This window comes from Cavia porcellus, unplaced genomic scaffold, assembly GCF_034190915.1.
Source record: "Cavia porcellus strain 051 isolate PalLab524CR breed Dunkin Hartley unplaced genomic scaffold, mCavPor4.1 scaffold_22, whole genome shotgun sequence".
Taxonomy (NCBI): domain Eukaryota; kingdom Metazoa; phylum Chordata; class Mammalia; order Rodentia; family Caviidae; genus Cavia; species Cavia porcellus.
This window is the reverse complement of record NW_026947505.1, coordinates 30,625,512-30,642,425: the sequence shown is the minus strand read 5'-3', so window position 1 is coordinate 30,642,425 and position 16,914 is coordinate 30,625,512. Positions and strand designations below refer to the sequence as shown.

Genomic DNA, 16,914 nt, shown 5'->3' with positions numbered 1-16,914 from the left:
ATTTTCTAAACATGCATATCTTCACATTCAAACCAATGGTATATTTTGTTTGTGTGTGTTACTGATATATTCCAGACCTGCCTCCTTGACTAAAGACAGGCTACTTGCTAGTACACTTGTCCATTCTGTCAAGAAGGAGCAAGAATTCCGATCCATCTTTGACCACATTAAGTTGCCTCAGGCCAGCAAAAGCACTTCAGAGTCATTTATACAGCACATTGTGTCCTTGGTTCATCATGTTAAAGGTATGCTTATTATGTTTAGTATTGTTTATGAAATTTCTCTTGCATGGAAATAAATGGATCCTTAGGCTTAATCCTAGTGCACTCCAGAGCTAACGAGTTCACATAAATAATGTGGAAAACTTGGAAAAACAGTTTTGTGAAAGAGACAGTCTCACTAGCATTGAGACTTACGAAGATACTTAATAAAAAATTGAAATGCTAAAGTTAACATTCCAAAAAATGTATCATGTTGAGTATGAAGGGAATTTATTTGATGTTAAAAGTCTTTAAAAATGAGCCATGCAGTGAGTTTGAAGTGAAGAATACATAAATGTTATGGTGTACACTCATGACCTGTGAAATGTAGCATAGGCATGGCTTTATAACAAAAGTAAGGCAGTATTGTTCTGCCACTCAATTTTGGTTCAGTTTTTAAAGAAATCTGAAACTAGTGTAAAAACTGATAATTCATGTCTTATGATTGGTTGTTAAAGTGATGATAAATGGGAAGAAAATTTATCAAGCTTTTTAAAAGAGAAAGTCCAAAAATTTAAAAAGCACATTGGATAGTGATTATGTGAATAGTTACTAACTAGGCTAAAAGAACATTTCTTTAGGTACTAAAGATGAAGATTTTCATTCCAACTATAAAATAATGAGTTTCTGTTTTCACCAGTATGTAATTCTAGTTTTATAGTTGCTACTAGTAATTTTCCAAGGTTTTAGGATATGTTGTTTTGGGCAGTTAGGTTAAATTTTGTTTTTGTGTTTAATAGGTTCTTTCTTGGTAGGAAACCTCTATGCCTGGTTGCTTTTGAGCCTTTTTTTTCTTTTTTTTAAGGTTTATCATGAAAAACTGAAACTTGTCACTAACGATTCCTTTTGTGTATGATAATCCAAAACATTGAATAATTTGCTTTTGGCTATAAATAAACATGGTAACAAAAAGAGTTTTGCTGTTTTGCTATTTATTTATTTATTTATTTGGTACCAGGGATTGAACTCATGATGTTGTGCTTGCTAGCCAGGCACTTGTGCCACTGATCTACATCCCTAGCCTTGCTGTTTTGCTATATTTGCAGAGGAGTTTGTGACCATATTACTGTGGTACATAAAATATGAAACATTAATATTTTTTCATTTTTCACCCTTTTTTGACTTCACATTTTACAATTTATTGCTGAATTTTGAGATCAGATTTTGGTAAATTTTTCCTTTTTCATATCCTTTTTTCCTTTTTTAAAAGAACTGTAGTTATGTTTCATAATTGGTATTGTGCAAACCGATCTGAACAGCTCTTTCTTAATATAGAGCTGAAAATGCCCAGTGATGTTTTCTTTTTCATTGTAACTAGGTCCTGGAATATGTTTTGAAATGGCAAAATCCATGTTTCAAAGTAAAATAGCTGTTGAAAGATACAGGCAAAGTTGAATCTTCTGTCTTCCTGGCAAAAATGGCATAAAAACTGAGTTGCTAGCTCAAATTCCTGGGTTTCATGGAATTAAGATTGAGGCACTACCCTTGTAGTGGCCGTTTCAAGTTTTAATGATTGGTTATGAGACATGTGCTGGATATTGGGCGGTAAGTTGACACAGATGTATGTTGATCTGTTAAGCAGATAGCTTGCTTCATAATGTAACATTTCATAGTTCATGACTTTATACGTCTTTTACATTTACAGCATATCTTGAACTGGTATAAAAACATTAGTAATAGAAGTTGTTTTAAAATTGTTTAAAGAAAGGCAAGACAACCATATCAAATGTGCTGTCAGGTTTGCCAAGATGCCAGAGTTTTGGAGTAATTAGTGAATATTAATTGATTTAAATATATTTTTCCAGTTGGCTATGTTCATTTCTTTTTTTTACTTAAAGTGATTTCTTTTGATATGTCAATATAGTTCTTGATGAAGTAATTGTTTTTCTCAGTCCATCTTTATAGTAATTTGTATATATTTTGTTTTCTGTAAATGATTACTTGAAGCAGCTTCCTTCATTTATCAATTGGCAAGGGATAAGGCATCCATGTGTTAATTGTTTTTTTGTTGAGGAAGTAGTGCATTAGAATGGAGTTAGAGTATTGATTTACCATACAGTTGTTCGTGGATTATATGTACTACTGATGGACCTGTGAGGAACTTTGAGATCACTTGTTGAGATACAGGAAGTTAATAAGGAAAGGGTAGGAGTTTTTTTGTAACACTTGATTCTCTTCTGCTAGGTTCCTTGAGTATTTATTTTCTTCTCACCTGCTACATGCCCTTCTGTCACAATTGAAAATCCCCTCTTAAAGTAAAGATTCCTAACTCGGCAGTATTTCTCCTAAATCAACAGAGCAATACTTCAAATCACCTGCAGTGACCCTAAACGAGCGTTTCACTTCGTATCAGAAAGCCACTGAAGAACATAGTACCCGGCAAAAGAGCCCTGAGATACACAGGTATGTGTAGTGTACCAAATTTTCAAATAAAAATGTTATGATAGGAAGAAACTTTAAACAAGATTTATACAAGAAGTATACTAACAGGTAAACCAGTTTTCTTCTTTATTTATATTTGAAAAATGTATTTTCAAGTTTTAAAAGGTTTATAGCTCACTTGATCTAAACTTATCATTAGAATTTAAAATACTCTTAACCACTTTGCAATATGGGGTTTAAAGTTGGGGGTTTTTTTGAGAGGAAAGGGAATGGTGACCTAGAATAATCCTTGAATTTAATAAGTTTGTAAAATAATGCCTGGTTTTGGCTAGAAGTGTAACTTAGTGGTAGAATGCTTGCCTAGCATGCTTTAAACCTTGGCTTCAACTGCAAGTGCCACAAAAATTAAAAACTTGGTGAGAGGTAAAATCTTCCATGACAAAAGCACAAATGCTTAAGTCAAGACAATTATGTTTTTTCTCTGTCACTTCTCAGTAGTTCTGGCTCTGTCACTTAATTGCATTATCAGAAATGTGATTTAATTATTGGATATCAGTTTTTTATCTGCAGAATAAAAATAATAGATTATCTGATTTGCAGGATAGTGTTAACAATTAGTCATACTGGTTATAAAGTATCTTCACTCAATATGTACTACTCAGTTGGTATTGTTTTGGTAGTGACTGACCAAAAAAACCATTGACAGTTTGTAGTTGATGATACTTAAAGGTGCACAATAAAATAAAAAATGCACTAGATGTGCACTTTAGAAGCTAGTAATTGATATGTGTTCAGGAAGAAGATACTGCTATTTAAAATCACATGTTGATCAGCTCTTAAATCAGTATTCAGTCAAAATAGTATTTTTGCTGACTAAAATGTTTTGTGGATTTCTGAAGCATTTTAAGTCATTGTTAATGGAAATTTTTATTTTAAAATTGTCTTAGGAATTGATAGATGTACTATGTTAAATTAGTTGATTAAGAGAGAAATTACTAGGTTGGGAGTGAAATAACTGGTATCTCACGAAAACTGGAAATCTTGTGTAATCTTTTGAACCATAAAGTTAATACAAACATGACTACAAAATCCTTTATTTTACGTTAAGGAGAATTGACATCTCTCCAAGTGCCCTGAGGAAGCATACCCGATTAGCAGGAGAGGAGAGAGTTTTTAAAGAAGAAAATCAGAAGGTATGTTTTTAAGTTTCTTTTTTTTCCATTCTGAGTTGAGTTTAAATGAAGTTGTAATAAATGGAGTTCTCTTAAGCAGTTCATGGACATTTTCTGTTTTTAACTTGTAAACACTTAATACTTCGGCATTGTGCATAGTGTTTTTCCCTAGTGGAAATAAAGATGACACTGTAATGTGTTAAACCAATATTAGTTTTTTAAAATGCTTCATCGTAAACATTGATCCTAAGAAAATGTAGTTTATAGGTAGACAAAGGAAGATTGTAAAGTTGAATATATAAATTCTATTATGGCTCCTATGTAGTTTTGAAGTAAGATGGATGAGCCAGAATTTGTCCCTGTATCTTTGGACACTTGAGATATGGGTTAAGGAATTACCATTCTGACAACTGGTTTACCACTGAAACTTTGGAAGAAAAAGTTGTTCACTATTGTAATATCCATGGATTGACCTTTATATTAGAGACATGGGAAAGGTCTTGTTGAGAATGGCATTCCGGGGATTCTTCATATATTTTGATAATTCACAGTTGATATTTACTAAGTAGACTAGCATATATGATAGGCCAAACAGTATTTGGTAGTAAAAATATGCAAAGAAGGTAGGATTGGAACAACTGTCTGTTTTGAAAATACTAGAGAACCTTGGGAAGTAGTACTTGATTCTAATTTTGGCCATCAGGAAGTATTCTTTATATTTAGGAAAATTTAAGTTGAATTTTGATTTTATAATACAAGAATACATCTGTTTTATATAGTTGTAGAATACTTGGGTTATTTGAAATATTAATACTATAAGAAACTTTAACAGTGATAGTATATGCAAGTTTTTTTTTTCTTTTTTTTTAATAGGGTATGCTACTAACTGGGTCTGGAATGTAGTGTATAAAAAACGATTTTTCTGATTTGGTAAAACAGTTTGAGAAGTGACTTTTTTTTGTAATTTATAACTTCAGTACCTTGGGTTCAGTGTTAATTTTGTTTTCACAATAATTCAATCAGTCCTTGTGCTCTGACAGTGAATATTTCCTCATATACCAGATTTCAGTGTGCAAGACAGTAGTATAAACTGATAGGTGAGCAAGATGATGTGACACTTTTTTCCTTTTCTATCAGCAGAATGAATAACGTGTTACTATTTAATTGTATATGTAGTAGGCCATTATAAAGTAGTTTCACTTTGTTATTTGTGGACCTAACCTACGTGAATAGGAAGTTTTTTTATGCTGTTGATTAGATTTTTTTCTTTATTATCTTAGGAACAGATCTTTTAGAGAGATACTTTTTTCTTTCAGTTTTATGAATGCCGATGAATATTATAGCTAGACTTCCCAGAATAAGTACTTCATGTTGTTGAATACTAGCAAGGATGTCCACATTGCTTAGCATCTTACTGATGTATAATTTCTCTTCATTCCTAGATGCCTCTTTCCATCTTCCTAAATTATGTAGTATTTGAAAAAGCAATGGAACAAGAAGGAGGTGAATTGTGACCCAGTTAAACTAATGTCCGTTGCAATACCTGAATTGACAAAGGGCAGTATATGGCCCAAGATACTGAGTCCAGGATTGCGAATAATACCTTTCTGGCATTGTTTCAACCCTTGTCCAACCTCAATTGGTTTCATTAATCATATTCCATTTGCATGTTATGGAAATTACAGAATTCTTTTGAAGTGTTTTTTTTTTTTTTTTTTTTTAAATTGGGTTTGTCAACTTATTTGGGAAGAAGGTGATGATAACGAGGCTTAGTTAATGAGAACCATTATTTTAGAATCCTTTATCATTTTAGGCAGACATTTATAGCCCCAGTATAGATTACAACTTTTACCATTGTTCAGTTATTTTAAAAAACCAATTAGAATGGATGAGAGATAGTTAATAAGGATGTTTTGAGTGGAAAAATGTTAACATTTTACCATACAAAAATTTATGCATTGCTTTGAATAAAAACTAAAGTTTTTAAGATAATAAAGTTTTTAATAACTTCTCCAATCTCACTTCACTTGTACAGAAATACTTAGTGAAAATATTTGGGTACCTAAACTAAGGATGATGGGAGTATAGTATTTGATCTACTTTTCTGATACTAAAATGCCAATTTAGAAATTGGCATAAATTTCACTTTGTATCTTTTCTGTTTCTTCTCTGAGATCTGTATTTTACATGTCTTTTATAGGGAGATAAAAAACTAAGGTGTGATTCTGCTGATCTTCGGCATGACATTGATCGCCGTAGAAAAGAAAGAAGTAAAGAACGGGGGGATTCCAAGGGCTCCAGGGAATCCAGTGGATCAAGAAAGCAGGAAAAAACTCCAAAAGATTACAAGGAATACAAATCTTACAAAGATGACAGGTAATTTTGAAAATTGTCTGTTAGGTTTTAGCTTCTAATTAGCCATAATAATTGTCAGCTTAATTGCTTTCAATTTTGATTGTGTAATCGAATGTTTAAATTTAAACAATTAAAATTATTTGTTTTACAGCAAAAATGTATTTGTCTTTTACACGGCTTATGGTGGATGAGGACAAAAACTTTGGAATAGCAAGCTAACACTGAAAAAAAAAATGACAAATTAATGTGTCCTATTATCCAGGCTACATCAGGAGGTTGGACTTCAATGCAGTGCATTTCTAGAAACAGTTTGTGTAAGAACTTTGGTTCGTTATGCTTGATTCCGCACTTTTTCAACTCATAACACCCAGAGTACAAGAATTTTAAACTGATTATCTAGTGGTTTAACATGGGAAAAATGGGGGGAGGAAGGCCTAGAAATAGCCATGTGTGTTAGTTTTTCAAAATAATGTTTCCATGGATACTTTTAGCAGTGGTAAGAGTTATTGCAGGTATGACCTTTTCGAGTTTTATATTAGAATCATGTAAATTTGATTATCATAGAGTCAAATAAATAAAAGGAATACAAAGTACTATAGATAATCGTTTCTCTTGGTGTTCATTAGGTAAATGGTGGATTTTACTTGTGTTTCTAAATTTATGACTGGTATTTGTAACATCATATGGTTTGCATTTTTCTATAGTGGTATTATGGCCCAAATCATACAAACTGTTCTCACCCAGTGTGTTACAAACTGCAGTTATTTTGAAACTTGGCCTTTTGAAATTCTTTTTCCTACTGTTCTTTTCCTTTCATTAAAATAACAAAAAGAGTTTATAAGTTAATTAAAATGTTGATGAACTGAATCTTATTCTTGAAGTTTACAGATTACTATCTTATAACTGGCAGGCTGTAGCATGTTTTATGATAGTGATGTAAAACAGACTTTGAAGGAGAATGAAAACAGACTGTGTCAAAATTTAACACCCATTTTTTATATATGTAATCTTAATAGGGGATAGTTTTTGACTTAAAAAATATCCCTCTTATTATAAGACTCAGCAGGGTTCTTTATGTTTTTAAAAATAGAACTTTTTTGTTTTATTTTGCAGTAAACATAAAAGAGAGCAAGATCATTCTAGATCTTCGTCCTCTTCAGCATCACCTTCTTCTCCCAGTTCTCGAGAAGAAAAGGAGAGTAAGAAGGAAAGAGAAGAAGAATTTAAAACCCACCATGAACTGAAAGAATATTCTGGCTTTGCAGGAGTTAGCAGACCAAGAGGAACCTTCGTAAGTGATTAAAACTATCTTTGATCATTTGATAGGTTTTTACCTTAAGAGTAGTTACATAGGGAAATTCAAATATGATTTAGAGATTATCTGTTATGCAAGTTAGTATTCTTAACATTAGAATTAGTCTTGGAAAAATGAAAATGTCTTTGAAGTATTGCCTTCATTAATAAGTCTTAAAGTGTCTGCATATTTTCAGAGCAATGTCGTAGTCTGTAAAGATCCAAGAGTAAGAGAAATTGATCTATTTCTTTAATCAGTTGGAAAAGCTGTCTAAAACATTAAAATTCTTATTTGTCTGTATTGTAACTATTTTCATTTTTTGCGTGTTTTCTTCAAGTCCTTGTTTATATCAGTCCTACAGACCATAACTTCCCTTTTTATTTTGCCTAATACCCACTATCTTTGTTTCTGTAAAGTTGCTATAGCTATTTAATGATTTCATAGTACTACATCTTTTTGGCTCTTTAGTTTCTACTTTGATTCCTAGCTTGAGTTATAAGTAGTTGGGTATTGGTGTAGAGTTTATTAATTAGGTCAGTTGGAAAAAAGAGCTTTTCTCATGTGATAGTAGATATGGTTGAATACTTGGGGCTCCTGTGATAATTCAAAATAATTAGATTATTCTTTTGGCTTGGAAAAGGGGGAAAACTTGATTATTTTTTTGTTAACCTACTCAACTTTGTACTTTGTTTTGGCACCACATGTTCTAAGATTAACCTAGTCAGCTTTTGAGTAGACAGAAATTTTTTTGCCTGTGGTGTAAAATGGCCGTCCTTATTGCTCTCAGTGGCTATAAAATTGAGATTTAGGTAGGACACGAGGGCATATATATTTTTGTTTTGTTACTGCAGTAAAATTAGTGTTTGCATGTAACTAAATACCTTTGATTGTATTACTAAACAACTCTGTTAATGTTAATCAGTTTCGAATTAGAGGCAGAGGAAGAGCCAGAGGAGTTTTTGCTGGGACAAATACTGGTCCAAACAACTCAAATACTACTTTTCAAAAGAGACCGAAGGAAGAGGAATGGGATCCAGAATATACCCCAAAGAGCAAGAAGTACTTCTTGGTGGGTGTTAGAAATCTGTATTTATGTGGTTTGCATTAAATTTCAAAGCATGTTAGGTAACTACATTTGAGTACAGATAATCCACTATAAGGTGGTTTTCACCATAACGTGGGGAGACCTTTTTAATCATTACTCAGAGATTTTGGAGTTTTGAAAAATGTTGGTCCCTTCAGTTTTATTTATATAATACTTTTTTGACATCATGTGTGGGCTTAGACTAGACTAAAAATAACCTGATATGGCCGTATTTTGAGAGAACATTATATTCTAGTTAAGCTTAACATATGTTTGATAGCTGTCTGTAAGACAGTGATAATTGTAGAAACTTGTCATTAAGATATTCCTTCTATCATCACGGCTGTTTTCTAAATGATAGACAAACATTTTTCATAATACTGATAATAGAAGGTCTCAAGAAAACCCTTAGATTTCATTTGAATAGAAGGAAGACACAAAATTATGCTTAAAAATGTTGCAGGGCTCACTGTATGCTGTTTCCTTGTGATGGTATGCTTTTCCTTCTGAAGTTGTTTTCCTGGGATATAAAGCTAGAGATGGTAGGTTCCGAATGATTTCTAGATAAAGGATGATTTTCTATAGTTTGTTAGGGATGTTTTACATTATAGAGACAAAGCTAAATACCAAAACTATTACCAAGAGGTGTTTATTTTTTTCACAGCTTTTCAAGGCAGACATGTTTTAGAGATTAGGTTGAAAATAAGTTAATGATAGCAAGTAAGAAAATAGAAGTAGATTTAGAAGATTTTGTCATTTGACTTTATGCATATACTAGAGTAAACCTGAATGTTTATGGCACATTTGCTTATTTAGATTAGAAAGTTGCATTCTGAAGTGATTGTTTTGTTTGGAAAAATGAATAAAATACTCTTCAAAAATTAACTTCCATTTACTTTTATGGTGGATTAAAGACCCCCTGGAGTTTGAAAAAGTTACATAAATTTTTATAAAAGGCATTACTTTATTATGTTGCTCAATTTATACTTCTCAGAAGCGAAAATGTTAAGCTGTTTGAGTTAATAACCTAGAAGGTAAAAGTATTTGATTCAGGTATAGGGAAGTTTAAAAATCTATTTCTGATTTCAGAATTTATAAATTAATAGGCTAATATTTATGCTAGGTACTAGGAATGTAAAGACAGTTGTGAGAGGTATTCCACTTGTTGGCTTAGACTGGTCATAAGAGAAACTCTGTGAATGTAGATAGTGCTTTCCTAAAGGAAGAAACTGGACTTTTGGAAAAGAGTGTGAAATTTGAATCTTGGATACGTGAAACATAGGTGTGTGTTACAGATGGCAAGAAGGGTGAAACAGCATAAGATAGAGAACTCTATTACTCAAGTGGTTACATAGCTGGTATAAATTTGGGAAGCAGCAGGAGTCAATTGTGAAAAGCCGTAATTCTTAAGTGTTGTTTTAATTGGGGGTGCAGAAAATGCACAGTTGTCAGAAGATTGGAGGAGGTACTGAGTCAACCTGAGCTAATGGGCTAATTTGAGAAAAAAATAGCATTTATAGGGACCCGGAGACCATCTAGTGGGGTTTCGGTAGGTCAAGGAAGGGATTTAATAGGAAATCTAGATGGGAGCTGTAGAGAAGTTAAAATCTATTCTAGGAAATAATAGATGAAGATGGAGGAAGGTACTAAAATTCTGTTGTGTACTGGTTGAATTTAAAGTGACTAGAAGAAATCAAGCAGAGGCTAGAGAGTTAATAATGCAGATTTAGACCAAAAACTCAGGAACCATCATGTTGGTCACTGCTAAAGCCAGGACAAGATCACCTAGTAGAAAAGAAAAAATTAAAAGACCAGCGTTTTAAGTTGGGTTTAGAAATAACATTAAAATGCCAGACAGGTAGTTGAAGTGAGAAAGTTAAGACAGAATAAGAAGTGAACAGTTATATAATACTTAGCACTTTTAACAATTTATAGAAAGCGTAATTCAGTCCTTCAGCATTCTTTGACAATCTGCTATCATAGATTTTACCTTAAATTGAGACATGTTTATATTGGGTTGACTTATAATTAGACAGTACTATTAGTAAGTTAATTTACTTTTAAGCAGCAATAATATTTTACATGTTGCTATTTTGAGCTATGTTTCCAAATTCTGGTTGGTATATAAAATGTACCTATGCATGTATCACGCAGTGATGTTCACTATAATATTAAGTAAAACTAGCATGTTAATAAATTTTTTTCCTTATAAGTAATTTCTGAAAGTTACTTTGTTTCAATGAGCCATTGAAATGGCAACTTTGGATTTTATGTGAATATAGAACTTAAAATCTTCTGCATCTTATGTAAAGATGACTTTCCAGACAGTGTTGAGAATAGAAATATAAAGAAAATTCAGAAAAAAATGAGATTCAAAACCAAATATTCCTTGGCTTCTGTTAGTATAATCAATCAGTACAGAAGTTTGCCCATGTTGCTGAGTGTGGTGGCTCATGCATGTAAACCCAGCACTTGGGAGGCTGAGGCAGGAGGACTGTTGCGAGTTTAAGACCAACCTGGGCTACAAAGTGAGCTCAAGGCCAGCCTGAACTGCATAGTGAGGACCCTGTCTCAAAAAGACTAAAAAAAAAAATAAAGAAAAAAAGAAGTTTGCCCATGTTGATGAAACATTAATGTGTACCTAATAATAAAGAGCTAATATTTAGTGAGCATTATGTATGAGAGAGCACATACTGTTTTGAATGTTTTACATGTGTTTAGGACTTATACAGTCCTTTTGGGTTTGAGGGCTGTTAAATCACTCAATGGCTCAGGCTGGGCTTTAGCTTTTTTTTTGTTTAACTGGGAATCGAACTCACGACCTTGTGCTACCAGGGAAGTGCTTAAACTATTGAGCTAAACCCAGAGGGCTGTTTTTGCAGATTAAAAAAAAAAAAACAAAAAACAAAACTACAAATTATAGGCAGGAGGATGGTAATTTGAAGGCTAGCCTGGGAACTTAACCCTATCTCAAAATTTTAGTAGCTAGTAAGGATGGGGTGAGAATTTGAACCTATGCTTTGGCCTGTAGAATTTTGAAAATACGATTGTATTCTTTTGTAAAATTTCCTATTCCAAAACTTGAATTTATACATAGATATGGTAATGCTTTCAATAATCAGGGAACCTGAAATTCCATTGGAGGGTTGAGTATGAAGAATAGAAGCAAATAAGGAAATACTGAAGTACACAGGTTTTCTGTGTTTAGTTGATGTGTTGCAAGGGAGAGACCCTTGGTGGGTGGGCAAGGTGTGTGTGTGGGGTGTGGTCAGATCAGGCATTTTGGTAGGCATTTGAAACATGATTATCCTATGGAAAAAGAGATGAGGATTTGGAAGGTCTTCTAATTACAGACTCCTTTGCTAACGTATATCTAACTTCCTTGCTTTTGTCTGAAATCTGAAATAATTTTAATTCCTAAAATTATAATGAAATTGAAATCTTAGAGGTAAGAATACTAAGAAAAAGTATGTTTGGTATCAAAAATCTCACTTAGGCTGTGTGTGGGTTGTACATGTCTGAAACTCCACCTGATGGGGAGGCTAAGGCAGGAGGATGGTAATTTGAAGGCCAGCCTGGGAACTTAATCCTCTCTCAAAATTTTAGAAAAGGGTTGGGTTGTACTGCAGTGGTAGAACACTTCTCAAGCATGGGCAAGGCTCTGGGTTTAATCCTCGGTACTGGCAAAACAAAATCTAAATAGCACCTGGGATACCCGCTGAAATACACTCCTCTTCTGAATGTTTCTTTACCAAGTTTCAGATATTGTACATCGAAAAGGGATGACTAGTAGCCAGGCATAGTAACAGAAGTGTCTGTAATGTCACCACCTTGAAGGCCGAGACAGGATTATCATGATATCATGAGGCCTGCCTGAACTACATAGTTCAAGGCTAGCTGAAGTAAATGTAGCAAGACCCTGTCTCAAAAAAAAAAAAAAAAAAAAAAAAAAAAATCACCCAAAGAAGAAAATAATGACTAGCTTAACTCTGGTGCCTAGCTTTGTCACTGCTTTTTCAATTTTTAACTCTGCTGTCTGTCAGGATTGATTAGTCACTAAGATGCTTAGGAAATGTGTCCTGTGGGTATGGTCAGAAGGGGCATTAATTTCTTTGTGCCTTCATTTTTAAATGAAAACAAGTATAGAAGTGGTATTTCAGAAGGTTGTTGGTGAGAATCAGATGAATAAGTACAATTAAAATACTTGGAACAATGCCATATCTATATAGTATACACTCTGGAAACATTGTTACTACCATTCAGTGCTTGCTTGCCAGATACTAAGCTAGTTACTTTTTGGCCTGTCTTTTGTGTTCCTTCAAAGGTATCTCCCCTTATTAAAGTGAGGAAGTAAATTTTTAGACCACTCAAAGTTACCCTTTTCTGCAGTTTCTTTACTCCAAAATCACTTGCATTTTCCTGCAAATTTACGGACTACTTTGTACTCAAAACCAAAAAATCTCCACAAACTCTTATCAGAGTTGGTGGTGTGTTAATGCCATGAGAATGAAATTGTGGTTATTTTGAATGATATACTATTTTAAAATAGTGTTATCCTGGGCTTACAATTAAATTCTTAGTGATTCATTTGAATTTATACATTTGATAGTTTCAGATCACTTTTGTTAAAGAGGTATACCATTTTACTGTGATTCTCATTTTGTGGGATAGAAATTTAAGAGTGAATTAGTAGAGGGGGCTCTAGTATTAAGTTGCATCCACAAGACTTTTAACTTTTTGCTTTGTTTTTGAATAATACCTCTCCATCTCAGAGTAGCATAATTTGAAATTTTACAGCTTTAAGTAACAAAAAATTTACGTTGGAAGATGGGTGTTAGGATAGCTGCAGTACTTAATCTTAGATTAGTGAAGATGGAAGTAACTAAGTTATATTAGGGAACTGTGTCATTGAAACATCCTATTCCAGAATATTGATACATTTTTGTTGATTTAGATTTAAATCACCCACATTGTAGGATTTTAAAATCTGCTTGTGTTAGGTATAAATCATACCACTTGTTTTGTTCTGTGAACATTATTGTAGTATTGTGACATTTTTGACACAACTTTAACTTTGTTAGGGGAAATTAAGTTTTCTAATGGCATGCAGCATAGTAACTGGTAGACTTAGTGTAGGATTTACATAAACCAGAAAAGTAAGAATGTTGAAAATGAGTAGTAATTTAGCATTTGAGGTTCTCCAAATAATTGGGCAATGCTTGGTGCTTGAGTTTCTAAGTAGTAAGATGTAATTTTTCTCTTTGACAATGGAATATGTTTTGGTTGAAAAATTAGTTTTATTAGTTTTGTGTTACAGAAAATTACCAGTCTTATAATCAGTCTTCAGAAAATTACATGATGTATGATTAGAGAAGCAGTCATCTTTACAATAAAGACATATTACTGATTTTATTTTATCTTTTCACCTTTGTGTAGCACGATGACAGAGATGATGGTGTGGATTATTGGGCCAAAAGAGGAAGAGGTCGTGGTACTTTCCAACGTGGCAGAGGGCGCTTTAATTTCAAAAAATCAGGTAGCAGTCCAAAATGGACCCATGACAAGTACCAAGGGGATGGAATCGTTGAAGATGAAGAAGAGACTATGGAAAATAATGAAGACAAGAAGGACAGACGCAAAGAAGAAAAGGTAGAAAATTTCACCTTGTGATTCTGACAGATTTTCTTTGTTATGAGTTTGGATGGCAATTTCCAGTAATTTTAGGAACATAATTATGATTTCTTTTCACCCTAGACATCTATTAATACTTAATTTCTTTCTCTTTTAGGAATAGTAACTCTGAAGTAAGATTGCTACAGAGAGCAGAACTTGCACCCAACATTTTTTTTTAACCTAAATTTTGTTTTCAGATAAGAATGTAAGCATTTTACTTAAATTTTACTGTTTGCAAGTAGTCTGTAGAAATTTTGTTTTAAGTCTTCAAAAATCTTGAAAAATAGTAGACTGTATGTTGAAATTGTATTGAAATACAGTAGAAAATTGTTACGTACCATATTTGTAACTCAACTTTTAAAAAATACTTTTACTGTTTTTGTTACATGCATTGTAATTCTGCTTTGTCTATAAGATATGGTCAAGTACAGCTCTGTCAAGTTCTGATTCTCTTCCTTCCCTGTTTGTTAATGTTTATTCTGAAGTAAACGTTAGCTCTACATACAAATCCGTAAGCAGAAATTGTTTATAGTGACCACACTAATTATTTTAACTATATACATCTGTTTAACATCTTACCGTCATTCGAACACTACTTCTGTAGGGCAACTAATTTTTGAAGTGTACCACAAAAATTACTACTTTGATAAATTATTACTTTGATTAACACTTCAGCAAATAAGAAAAAAGATGCTTTGCCAATAGCAAAAAGTACAAACTGTTAAAGGCTGGATTGAAAGGTTTGAGAAAATGATATTTTTAATGAAAGCAAGCAGTGGCCTATGAAAACAATCCTTGGGGAGCATTTGAGTTCAAAATTCAGTGTTCTCTTTTGGTTCTCATTTGGTAGCTTGAGTCATGGTCTTAGTAGCTGTTTAAGAGAAGAAACTGATTTATAAAAACACAGCAAGTAAAATATCCCATTCTCACAGAATATTTTAGAATTGAAGGAAAGAAAAGGAAAAAATCTGTAATACAAATGTTGGTATGAAGAGGATTATCCTTCAGAATAAATTGATATGTCCAGTACCTGATTTCATAGGTTATATATTATTTGAGCTTTTGGGTAGCTGAAAATTAGTAGTATAACCATTAAAAAAATAGACATATAATTGTTCATTAGTAACTATGTTATAATTATCAATAAAAGGTTTTGGCAGGAAGTTTGTTGTAGCATTGATCTAACTTTTTTTCTCTTCCCCCTATTTTACTTGCAGCTTGTAAAATAGCATTTCGTTTTTCTTTCCACGGGTTCTTTCTTTCAAATGTGAATTACCATTTTTATGTTTATGTTTGTAGCTCTTAAAAGAATGAAAATCTGAAATAGTAAACTTCATATTTAAGTCTCTCTGTTTATATAACCACATTTCATTTTAATTCAACAACTGAATTAGTTGTATATTTTTGCATTTAAAGATAATGCTTATTCTATAAATGTGAACTTTTGAAGATCTGAAGTGTATGGTTCTTTCATCTTCATTTTTGATGCTTTTCAATGCATACAGCACCTTGATTACACAATGAACATTTGCTAAGAGCTTTTGGAAATTAAACAAAACTAAAAGGAAAGTCAGTATATTTGATACTTGTTGCCTAAGTTCCTGAGTATTGCATTATTTTCTTTTACTTTATCTCTTAAATTACATACTAAAGCAGAAGAGTGGTACTTGTCAAAGGGAGAATGTTTTGCGTCAGTTGGGGCATACTAATCTACTCTTATTCAGAATAATGCTTATTTAAATTTCAAAGCGACATAGTTGAATCCCTCCCCAACAGTTTTCATACCATTCTGTTTTATATGCATACATATTGCTTTTAACAGTTACTATTTGGTTAGACACAGAATTTCTATGTATGTCTATAATTGGTGTTGCTTTGTTTTTTGTTTTTTTTCCCCTCACTGAAAAGGCAAAAGAGGGAGGAGGATTTGCTAAGAAATCATTCAATAGTGAGTTGGTAATAAAGCTACTTAAGTCCTGTGGGCAGGTTATACTTAAGTGCAGATGCAGTGCTTTAATTTTGGTTACTGTTATTTTTAAAGTTGAGAAAAACATATTCTATCAGAATATAGTAGGATAGAGTGATTGTGAGAACTCTGCAATAGAATGGCATTATGGATGTTCTTTTTCAGAGTCAAGAATAATATAAAAAGTAGTCTTGTAATTTTTTTAATCAGTTTAACTCTACCCTTTATGACATGCTGTAAAAGCTGAATGGTTCCTTTTGGTAAGGATATTTGTTTACAAGTGCCAGGAAGTAACTGTTTGATAACTTGCATTAACAGACTTTCTTTTGCTTGGAGAAGGGAAATAAGGACGAACCAAAGGATATTTCCAGAAAAAATAAAAACTATTTAATAAGGCCATGACTCAGTTCTTAGGTGTATATTCTTTTTAACATCCTAGGAATTTAATACAAAAAGTAAAAAGTTTTTTCAGTTGCAATATGCTTCAAGGAATTGCCCTTGTTCCTTTTTGTCATAGTTAAAATCAGTGTTGGGAATTAAATTATAATTTGAGAAAAAATATTACCCATAAGAATGAATGTAGATGGCTAAACGAGTCTTACTCAGTGTGATGTATAATGCAACAGGGACCCTTGTAAATTGTCATATGCCAATAAAAATGTCATAAGTGGTAATAGTCGTTTTTGCACCTGATTGTGAGACTGTTTTTGTGTCCTGTACAACTGATT

General features: G+C 32.7%; 1 protein-coding gene across 13 annotated transcripts in view; it reads left to right on the top strand.

Annotated features, from left to right (window-relative positions):
• Nucleotides 1-16,860, top strand: part of Bclaf1 (BCL2 associated transcription factor 1) — a 32,776-nt gene extending 15,916 nt beyond the window's left edge. For 7 of the 13 annotated variants that reach the window (XM_063232992.1, XM_005003143.4, XM_063232991.1 and 4 more), the window contains 8 exons: nt 76-245; nt 2,558-2,663; nt 3,751-3,835; nt 6,015-6,190; nt 7,283-7,460; nt 8,386-8,532; nt 13,984-14,196; nt 14,336-16,860. In XM_063232992.1, coding sequence (XP_063089062.1) covers nt 76-245; nt 2,558-2,663; nt 3,751-3,835; nt 6,015-6,190; nt 7,283-7,460; nt 8,386-8,532; nt 13,984-14,196; nt 14,336-14,341 — 1,081 coding nt within the window. In that variant the 3' untranslated portion in view covers nt 14,342-16,860. Of the gene's footprint in view, nt 1-75; nt 246-2,557; nt 2,664-3,750; nt 3,836-6,014; nt 6,191-6,320; nt 6,484-7,282; nt 7,461-8,385; nt 8,533-13,983; nt 14,197-14,335 lie in introns of those variants that run through there. The other 6 variants (XM_063232994.1, XM_063232993.1, XM_063232988.1 and 3 more) reach the window with 5 other exon arrangements.
• Nucleotides 16,861-16,914: the final 54 nt, after the last annotated feature.